Source organism: Podarcis filfolensis (genome assembly GCF_964270895.1).
Source record: "Podarcis filfolensis genome assembly, chromosome: 3".
In the NCBI taxonomy this organism is placed as follows: Eukaryota; Metazoa; Chordata; class Lepidosauria; order Squamata; family Lacertidae; genus Podarcis; species Podarcis filfolensis.
The window spans coordinates 38188244-38199735 of record NC_139606.1 but is presented as its reverse complement, the minus strand read 5'-3'; the positions used below and the strand labels follow the sequence as shown (position 1 = coordinate 38199735).

General features: G+C 38.8%; 1 protein-coding gene across 4 annotated transcripts in view; it reads right to left on the bottom strand.

Annotated features, from left to right (window-relative positions):
* Window positions 1-11492, bottom strand: part of SMAP1 (small ArfGAP 1) — a 71288-nt gene that overhangs the window by 4402 nt on the left and 55394 nt on the right. For all 4 annotated transcript variants that reach the window (XR_014546479.1, XM_083607321.1, XM_083607319.1 and 1 more), the window contains 2 exons: window positions 6466-6596; window positions 544-709 (listed from right to left, as the gene is read on the bottom strand). Coding sequence is in view for 3 of the 4 variants with exons in the window: in XM_083607321.1 (XP_083463447.1) it covers window positions 544-709; window positions 6466-6596 (297 nt within the window). In the remaining variant the exon portion in view is untranslated. The remainder of the gene's footprint in view (window positions 1-543; window positions 710-6465; window positions 6597-11492) is intronic.

Genomic DNA, 11492 nt, shown 5'->3' with positions numbered 1-11492 from the left:
ATTTACTTCTTATACTCATCCCCGTTTCCAACAGCATTTCAGGGAAGGAGACCTTCAATTGCAGTCAAAGCTTCCTGGAATGCAGCCCCAGAGCCTTTTCAATAGCAGAGACCAGCTCTGGCAGATATGTTTCTATAACAGTAATAACAATAATAGTAACCCTGATAAAACCATTAATGATTGTGAGCCTACTGAAGATCATGAGGAGTAGCTACTCAGGGGCAAAGAAGTACAAAGGAAGCAGCGAGAAGAACAGCACCAAGAAGATCCCTCTGAATAGAAGCCTCCTCTTCTCCAAATTGACTCCTAATCTTTTCTGTGAATAGCTGTAGCCTTCAAATTACAATGCTCAGTTTTGAATAATTTCCTTCTTTAAGCCTCCTGCTTGATGTTAGTTTTTTAATGATAAAAAGGGGGAAATAAATCCCACTTATCACTAATACACACTTTTTGCTGCAGGGAGAGAGCGCGAGAGCCCCAACCATGTGTTCTAGGCACAACTTTTAATTAAGACATTTAGAAATAAATTTGAAAACCAATTACCTGGAGCATTTTGCTGCGGAATAGTACCTGTGCCATACAATGACAGGATGGAGTCTTTGGAGAGCAGTTTCTTTGCTGACTCTTCTGATTTTGTTTGTTCAGTGAACAGATCAAGATCTCCAGATGCAGCAGATAAGGTAGCAGCTGCAGTGTTAGTGGAAGCAGTCTGGGAAGAAAGTCAAATGAGATTACTGAAAACCATTATCACCAAATACATTAGCTAAAGGGCCATGTGTTTTCAAACAGAATGCAAAAAATTAGTTATTGTATTAGTAACCAAACTTTCCAATTACAAGCATCCCCAAAGTTTGTAAGTACTGTAAAGGAAAATGTCCTAATGTTGCAAAACCCCCCACTAACGAACAAATGCTTGCATATGTATAACACAATACTAATTATTTACCAATGTTTCCTTTGTGCAAGTTACAATGACATACCGTATATCATGACAAATAATCCAGAAGTTTACGCAACATGAACAAAAGTACAACAGCTACACGTTTTTATACAGCAAATTTATTACCTACGGCTAGCATGTAAAATTTATATCTTCCACATGTATATATGCACATCTGCGAACCTTGACTGGCCCAGGATCATCAGATGTGTACACAGAGTTGTTTGAAGATGCACATACATGCTTCTGTTTCATAGTTTATGCGGTGCAGCACCACTGTATACATGGCAAATATTTGGCAACATAAACATACACACAGTATGAAGATTTCATTATCTGTCCACCTGTTTTTAAATAAAAAGCTTACAAAGAAATTGCACAAAGATTGTCTCTTGCAGAATTTGTTCTACTTGTGATGCATACATACACCCATTACAACTGTTCATCATCTCTATTCTAGTCCCAGATTCTTGGTGGGTTTATTCTCCTTTACTTCTTAGTTGCCTCCATGTAACATTGTACAAACTGCAAGTAAGGTATTTGCTTGGCTGCATTACATGCAAACACTTTTCCAGGAGAAAACACCATCAGATAAACTTCATTTTGCTTTGCTTATAATTTTTCTCAAGTAATCTAAAGAAGGTAGTGATCAGATGAAGCAATTTCGTATGATAAGAAATACTGAGCAGAACTACTGTCATAGATCTATTACTTTCAACTAATTCAAGGCAAGGTTACGAGAACTGCGTAAGGTAAGTTTTGGAAGTTGCCAGTTTTAATTTTAGGGTCACTGCTTAAGAACAAGATTTTTGAAAAAGATCTCAAGTGGTTTGTGAAGCTTAGATTCTTAAAGGCTTCAACTGTGTTTTAAAAGCAGAACCACAAAAGGATAAATTTTGTATTGCCCCGTGTTCCGCACAGTGCATAAAGGTCACAGCTTGAATGGTTCAGTAGTCTTTGTAAGGAAGAACTGCACCTTTAGAAACTAGAAATTCTCACATTTTTTATGACCACCTCAGTGAACCATGAAGAAAAGCATCTCTTCCATAAATCTTAGTATGTCTGTAAGAATGGCACCTCTGAAAAGAAATGCAAGTAACTAATCAACCAACCAACCAGAAACAGGAGGTAGCGTGGTTAATGTGTCAACCTAAGACCCAGGAGACCCAGGTTCAAATCTCCTAGTGATGTTGGCCCAGCTGCTATCCCAAGCCTGTGGGGAAATCGTGTATGCTACTTTGCTCATTTATCTATTTAATTTTGAACATTTCTTACTGCCTTTTCATTATACAGTGATTTCAGAGCTGTAGCTTAAATAAGTTCCAAATTCACAATACACTTGCTAAAATCAAGGTATGCAGGTCAGAACCAGCCAACTAAAAATTCAATACTGGGATCAGATTCCAATAAAAGTTTGGAGGAATAACAAGGTCATCAGCTGGCAACTACACCTTTTTTTTAAAAAGTAGGTGCCCACCATATCACAGAGGGGAGGGAGTTCCAAAATGCTTTCCCCCTGGGGCTCAGCACATAGAGAGGCTGGAACAACAGCCATGGGTGGCATGCATGGGCAAACAGGTGGCGGGATGAATGCTCACCCTCTACCCAATTTGGGCCCTCATACAGAAAAGAGCTATTCATATCCAGTTTCATTGGAAGGGGAAAAGACTATTGCTATGGGTGGACTCAGGACTAGTATAATGTAACTGAAAAACTCCTACTGCTGGAAAGCTCTCTCCAGGCAAATTTCTAAAGTCTCACCACTCACAACTGAAAAATTACGATTGTGCAGTGATTCAAAATATACAAAAGTGCTCTTGTCTGAAGTGGTTTCACACCTTCAAGCCATCTGATATATATTAATATTTGAGGAAGCAGTCTACAGTCCACAAAAGTTTATGCCATAATAAAAATTGTTAACCTTTCATGTGCCACAAGAGTCTGCTCTAGTACTGGAACAAGTTCAAATTTTTCACTTGTCAAATGTAAGAGTGTCTAAAATAACCGGAGCACTACACAGCAAAAGGAGAAAGAGAAGTCCATGCTTGAAGGGCTACAATCTAACCATCTGCAAGAGAATGGGGCACAGGAAGAATAGAAAAGGAGAAGAGAACAAGCCAAGGTCATATATCACTTAGATAGCACTTCACCTTCCTAAAAATGGAAAGTTGATGGAAAAATTACTTTTTAAAAATGTCATGGGGCTGGATTTAACTAACTTGTTCTGCTAGCAGAAGGACTCCTATTAATGCAATGGGGCTCCTCCCCCCGCCCTTTCTCCCTAAATTCAACTTTGGAGGGTCAGAAGAAACCTCAGTGCTCCTAGGGCAAGGAGAGGGGAGATAGTTCCATCAGCAAGAGCATTTCTCCTTGCCTGATGGAAAAATCTTAGTGCTACGCTGAATTCCACTCAAAGTGTTTTGTTCTGTTCTTTGTAAAGATAAGGTAAGGAGCTTAAGCCTCAGAGCACAGTAACAGAAAGCATTACATGCACAAAATGAGTTAGTATAAGAAAGAGCAAGCAGTGAACAGGAAGACCATGAATATCACGGGAAAAGGAATTAAGCTGTTACCCTCAAGAAACGATCCACGCCCCCCGTCTTGCCCAATATCGTTGCCCCCTTCTACTCTACGCAGACGACGCAGTGATCCTTTCCTTCTCAAGAGTCGGCCTTAGGAGGGCATTAAAAATTTTTGATGTTTACTGCAAATCAAATTTTCTTACAATTAACCATGTTAAGTCCAAAGTCCTAATTTTTTTCCAAGAGTCGAAAAACCTATAATTGGAGAATAGACGGAAAAGCTATTGACCAAGTCTTTAAATTTCAGTACTTGGGAGTCCTTCTCCAACACAACATGGGCTGGAAGGTCCATCTTGCATATGTATTAAACAGAGCTAAAGCCCTTTCCTTTGCGCTACTGCGTTTTTTCTTTTCAGATGGGGCTTTCCATATCCCATCAGTGCTAAAAGTTTTCAAGGCAAAGGTGATTGCAACAATAGCATATGCAATCCCAATATGGGGGCCCTTTGTTAATCTAACACATTTGGAGGTAATCCAAAACCAGCTTCTAAGAAGGTTGCTAAAATTACCCAGGTGTGTAAGCAATACTGCTATACGTCTGGAACTAAATGTTACATCTCTAGAAACCACATTATGGAAATGCATCCTCTGTTACTGGTTGGCATTATGGCATAAACTTCCAAATCTCCTCTTGATACAGTGTCTCTGGAGAGATGACTTCCCTAGCCCCTGGGCAAAAATATTACATGGGAAACTTGTGTCCCTAGGACTATCTCCATCTGAACTATTAAAATTGGATTTAATTTCTGCCAAGAGAATTATAACCCACAAATTAGAGGAGATGGATTTACAATTTAACATTGCGACAGGTGGTGGCACCTGTTCGCCGATAAACCTTGGCTTAACACCACCAACGAAACTTCCATCTTATTTAACTACCTTATCTGTGGTGACGCACAGGTATGCCTTTATAAAGGCTAGATTCAATGCTTTCCCATCAAACGTGTTGGGTAACAGACTCTCCAAAGGACAGATCTCACTCCTCTGTGACTGTAAAAGTGGATCTATAGAATCGTTATACCATATAATCTTCTGTTGTCCATTATATTCGGCTTCACGGTCCAAGTTTCTGGCCCCATATTTATCGAGAATTGCTGATAGACCTCAGGAAGCCCAAATAATATACTTATTAAATGACGAAGATACAAGTAGATCCCTTGCAGTCGCTAGATACCTGATTAATGTTTTATTTCAAAAGAGGAGAAATGGATCACTGTATGACTCTGACAGCTTAGCTAAACTTAAGTACCATCAATAAGTGCCAGAACTAAGACGCATACCCCCCAAAATCTGATGGATTTGAATTGCAGTTTACATAGAGGGAGCTTATTGTGTATAGTGTTTACTTAACTGAAGTAAAATTGGTTTTATATGGGTGTTTTAATTTGGAAGCGTTTAAATTGTATTGTTTATGGATAAATTTTGATGTATTGTTTTCGATATGGGCCAATGGCCGCAATAAATAAATCTATCTATCTATCTGTTACCCTGAAGAGCTTTCAGTTTTTAATGAGACAACATCAAGAAGACAGAACAACAGTGATGCATGGTTAGTGTGTTCGACTAGGGCAGGGATGTCCAAAGTTTGTTTCAGGGACCTAATCTGGCCCGCCAGTCGATTTAATCCGGCCCTCTTTGAAAAAAGTTTGGGCACCCCTGGACTAGGGCCTGGGTTCAAATCCCCACTCAGCTTTGAAGCTCACTGGGTGACCCTGGGCCAGCCACTGCCTCTCAACCTACTCAACTCTACTTCACAAGACTCTTGTGAGAATAAAATAGGAAGTGTGAGAACCATGTATGAGATGCTTGGGAGGAAATGTGGGCTACAGATGTAATAATAATATTACAAAAGGAAAATAAACACCCTTAATCAAATAACAAAAAGGAGACATGGGAAGCCCACCTGACCACTCCCACTTTTCAGTTCACTAATCACAAACAATTAAAAATGCAGATTAGAAGCATGGCAGAGTCATAGATCAATAAATCTACAAAACCATTAAGAGATCAGCTGGACTAACTAGGCCTCTGCACACTTTAATGGGAAAGCATTTTCATTGCCAAAATGTGCCACTAAACCTTAATGAGCCCCATAACAGCGAGCCTCTGTTGAAATCATCTAGTTATAACTAGTCTGGAAGCTACTGAGAGAGTTAACACCATGTCTTAATAGATAATATATTGTGCCTTTATGCTATTATGCGTATTACTAATCAGGTCACTGGACTCCACTCAGCATTGTGCTCCAGGCAAAGCCTTGTTAAATCCCCCAGGGATGTTCATAAACATGAAAGGTTGGTTATTTATATCAATGATGCTCATCCCAGAGCTATGGAAGTCTGAAGCATAATACCTCTAAACATAAAAGATGAATGATAGCTGTAATGGCTGAAAAGCCAAGACAGACCGAACATCTAGAAAATGTATCTAATCTTTTTTTTAAAAAAACCACCTTAAGACTAAATATTAGTTTCCCTCTCCATAGAGATATTAAAGCACTTAGTGAGCTACAAGATGCCTCATATTATAATGTTTGGAAAAAAATTATGCAAGGTATTGGTACTCATATTAATAGCATGCTATTGATGAGGCCAGCTGCTGAAGTGCAATAAAATATGGAATGCATGAGTAAAATTGAGCTCTCTTCTTAAATTGAGGGGCTACATAACACTGGCTTTTCTATGGCCAGTTTCTCTTCCCACAGCTGTTTCAAATGTGAAGAACTTCTTTCTTATGCTAACACCTGGCATGGGCTTATAAACTGTGTGCTTATAACCAACACAGGCTTCACTGCCTGCCAATCTCTCTAGTAAGAAGATTTTAACGGGACAGCTGATACAAGTCATCTTTATATTTTTAGGCAGGCTTGTCATTTCTAATGTAAACATCTCAATCAACAAGAAATTTTAAAAAGGGCTAGGCATGCTAAATTTTGCTGCTTACCTGAGCAGGAGGTATAGAAGTGGCTGGCAATGGGTTAGAGATCATTGGGCCAAATATATCCAGGTCATCATTCAATACAGCAGCAGGAGTTGTGATGCTTCCATTTGTAACGGAGGAATCGGCAGGGCCATCTTAAATGACAGTGTTTTAAAAGGAAAAACGTTAAACCAATTTTTTGATAATTGCAAAGTATGTATAAAGCAAGCCGTTGCTTAAAGGTATCCTGTGTTGGTAGAAATACCCAAGCATTCATAGCACTGAATCCAGGCTCCTCTAGTATTCTGCCAGCTCGTCGTAATTTAAAAGCTACAACATGCCAACGTAATTAGCAAAATTTGAACGCATTAAAACACAGCCTGAGGCCAACCTAATGGCATCTAAAACCAGCTTAGAATTACACATTTCTACAAGCTGCCTAAAGCACTGTTGGTTACCAGCACTGTAACTTTTAAAATAGAAATCCTTCTCATAAGTAACCAAACCCTTTGGACGTAAGCATTGCAATAATTGGCTATATAAATTTTAAGTTCGGAAAAGATCACTACTAGATACATAGGTTGTCAGGATTCATAGCTTATAAATCAAGCCAACAAATACATTGCTGCAACAGATAAAAGACCCTGCAGTCTCTCTCAGCCATTGTTCAACTGCTTAGCTATTCTTACAGCCAAAGAACCTCCTTGCACGCCTCCCTCTCATTAACGACAATGGAAGAAAGATCTCTTTCTTCCTTGCAACATTATTCCCAGTATCTTCAAAGGAAAGGCTATACTTATTGAAAAGGGAAAAGAGCTACAAAGTTTAAACTTCTTCACATTCTCAACATCTTCCTTCAAATCAGACCAGCACTGTCTGATACATTCTGAAACTATTTTTCTTGATTAACTCAGGTTTATGACCTACCATCAAGGCTTCCCTGCCCTCCATCTGAATCGATAAAAGTATCTTCCATTGTGTGTGCACTTAATTTTTAAGTTTGTGTAGCTGCAATATGACATATTACAGCTCTTTATTAACACCATTATTCTGAAGTCCAAAAATAGTATCCAGGGTGCCCAAAGAACCACAAGTACATACTGCTTAACAGATGCCTAGTCTAAAATGGAGAATAGAGGACAAAGTCTAGTTTCTAGATAGGTGGCCTAGAAGGATACTATACACATCCTATTTTGTATCTCCACATGATTTGAGTCAAGTATTTCAACATATAGAGTAGAGCCTTTATAATATATTTTCGTTCTCAATGAACAAGCCCTTCAGTGGCAAATGAACAGCACATTTCTGCAGTCACTGGGGTATTTTTGCTCACTTCATTCTTCTTTTGTTATGAAAGTAAATGCAAAAGCACTATTGCAACTGTACACTAGGGATTCTACACTGAAGTCAGGCAATCAGAGTTCTGGTTCCCATAGCAACTGTAAATGTGCCACAATTTAGATACTTATTAACCCATAAAGATTAACACCTACTGATAACATGGAATTTGAGGGGAGGAGGTAAATGTATCACAGCTGTACAAACCACAACAATTTCCTTAACACTGGTATTTTTTTATATTTCAAGCATAGCCTCCACAATAACAGCAATTCTTTATCAAGTACTAACAAGCTACCTTCCCAATGCTTCCTCTGAGGAAAATAAAGCTTTTGGGTTGGCACAAGATCTGACAGCTTCCTTTTGTCACATTCTGTGAATAGTGGCAGAAGAAGTGACCACAGGTGCTGCTAATCATATTTAGCGAAGGGATACTCAAGGCAGAAATCAAGCATCTAGCCAGCTCCAGAATAATCTTTGAATATATTTTTGGTTTCCCAATTCTTATGTTCTGGAGCAGAATCATCATCATCATCATTTTGGCCATCCATTTCTAACTGGTGATCCTTAATGAAAACACATTTCTTTCTCAGAATGCTTTATATTTTGGAGTTGCCAAAGCTAAGGATAAAGAGATAAGATAGTAAGATCATGCAAGGAATTTTTATATAGTCATTACAATACAGAAGCATACCTATTCATCTTACTCCTAACCTTTTCTAGTTCTAGCTAGGAAAATAACTTAAAGATGGCAAAATTAAAGCTAAACCAAAACCTGGTTTTCAAAACAAGTTCGGGCAACTATGAGTATGAGTAAACAGGGGTAGAAGGGTTTTTTTCCCCTTTCCATTTTAATTTCTGTAAGCCATTCGGGAAACATGTTTTTGCTGAACAGCTGCAAATCTATAAATTTATAAAATGTACATCTGACAAGAAGCCCGTTCAGAAGTTACATACAAAGTCAAAATCTCAATCCGGTAAGTGTGTCTTGGGCACACACACAGACATACACAATCTACCACTTGCTCCTCACTTTATTTTACTACAGGGAGAAAGTAATCTAGGCTTTACCTTGCAGTTCACTACAATATGAGTAATGGCAGATGTTTGAGGGGGGGAAACCTAAAAAGGTTTCAAGAGACAAAGTCAGGGACGACACATCTACAGATACCTGAACCTACTTATACCTTATGAGTACAGGGTATTGGAGATAACCTAGCAGCTGCTTCGGTTTTTGCACCAAACTCTCCCTTGCTACATACAGCTCTAGCTGCTGTGTTTTATGCTGATTTTAGCTGTCTGTTTTTTTTTTAAAAAAAAAACCTGGGCTTTGCGATTTATTATTCAGTTTTAAAGGGTTTTATTGTAAATTGTCTTCTGTATTTTACTGTCTATGTAAACTGCCCAGAGAACTTCTTTATTATTAATGCTGCATTCCCAGAATTGCAGAGGAGAATAAGCTGCACCAAAAAATCTCAAGGGATATATTGCTTATCCAGAAAGCTTCCAGGCAAGGTATTGTTTCTGAGGTGGGTAAATGACACTAAGCATGATAGGCATCCTCTGAAATGGCTGGCTAGCTTATTTGATTAGCAGTCATATTCTAATATCTATTGAACTGCTTTCTGCTCTTCTTGTAATTGAAGGTTAATAAGGTTACATATTTCACTTGTTTTCAATAAGCATCTTCCTTATCTTCCATCATTCTTATGATAAATTTGAAGTGAAAGAGCATAGTAATTTACTTATGCCCCCACAGAAAGGTTGGGACTATCCATTTTAATGCTAATGCACTGTGATGGTTACTTCAACATGTGCAACCATCCATACTCATCTCTTGTTTTTTGTGTAGTACATCTAACTGGTAAATGATGCATCAAATGGCAAACGAGTTTTGCTTCTTTTTGCAAATTCAACCTTTCAACATGATGGAAAAGCTAATACTTAAACATTCTGCAGCGTTGCAAAACATCTCACAATATAAGGTGTGCCATTTTTAGAAAGTAAAAGAAAGGGAGTTATCTGCAAATTGGAAAACCCAGGTCTGCTATTCTTCGAATCATAGAATTGTAGAGTTGAAAGGGACCCCGAGGGTCACCACTACAGATCTATCATTTCACTTATTTTTATATATTCATAATGAAATGACAATTATTTGTCTGTAGTTATATTTTAAAAAGGATGCTGAGTTGGAAAAGAACCAAGATGCACTGTTCACTGAGGTGCATGACTTAGCAGTTGGCAAGGTGTGTAGTTCTGCACAGGGAGACCACCACAATCATTCTGGCAAAGCACCTAACTATGAAACACATTGATAAACATGCTATATTTATAACTATCCTCTTAGAATGTAAGACCGTTAGTACTCAAGAGAACGTGATTTACCTGTACCCAGGGTTTATGGTCCATCTATTCACACCTGTGCAATAAAACAGAACTCCCCTGGAGTTCTTCGGCCACTGAGGTGATATTTATATACTGATGCAACAAGGCCAAAATTCTAACAATGCAGCAGCTTCTAGAGTACCTTTATACTTGTAATGCATGAATGCACTTCTTGTAATGATCCATAGCAGAAGAGGAAGTGCAGACAGGCAAGGATGGCAAAGAGTACCAGTAACAGGTAAGTGATGCCTTTGCTGTGCACAGGCACAAGGAGAATAAGTTGCTGCTCTTCAGAATAAGGCAGAAAAGCCTAACCAACAAGTGAGGACTGCTTCCCTGAACTGCTAAGGGATTAGGAGCTGTTTAAATTCCATAACTGCCATGATCAATCCTCAACTGCAAACTGAAGCTCTGGGAGGGGAATCAGCCCCGTTAACAAACAACAGTTCTTAGGATTCCTTGGATGGAAGCTTGACTGTTTAAAGTGGTATGATAGTGCTTTCATTGTGTAGTAAAGATGGGGCCTAAGCTGTTGGATCAACTGGATTTGGACAGAAGAGCCACATTTCTGAGATACTAACTTCTCCTCCAAAACTGCTATATTATATAAACTTATTAAGATTTCTTTGTATGTTTGCAGAAGCCATTTAACCATGTTATATTATTAGTTCAACCGGAAGTTTATTTACAGAAAGTGTTTTAGAGGAACAGGATTCTTGAGTCAAACTACAGTCGTACCTTGGTTGGTGAACACCTTGGTACTCGTTTGTTTTGGCTTCCGAACGCCACAACCCCAGAAGTGAGTGTTCCAGTTTGCAAATGTTCTGTGGAAGCTGAACGTTCGACGCGGCTTCTGCGGCTTTTGATTAAGTGCTTTTGATTCCTGCAGCCAATTGGAAGCTGCGGCTTGGTTTTCTAACGTTTTCAGAAGTCGAACAGACTTCCGGAACGGATTCCGTTCGACAATCAAGGTAAGGCTGTACTGTACTTAAAATGCATCAGACTTGTTGAAATGAAACAGGCTAACCTATCCTCTTGGTGCAGCCCAGCCAGAAATGTTTGAAACTTGTTTTGTACATTTCCATCAATGTGCTGGCTTAATAAAAATATGCAATCTTAGCCACATTTATTGTCACTTGCTTTCTCCTGTGGTATTTCATACTTCAGTCTATCACAGGACTCAAGACTCTAAGCTCCTACACTAGAAGAGGCATTAGTTACACAATTAAGATATGGAAAGCTAACAGAGGTTATTCAGGCTGGTTAAACTTGGTCTGATCTACTCTAAAAAATAATATCCCATGAATGCTAGACTAGTTGGAACAAAA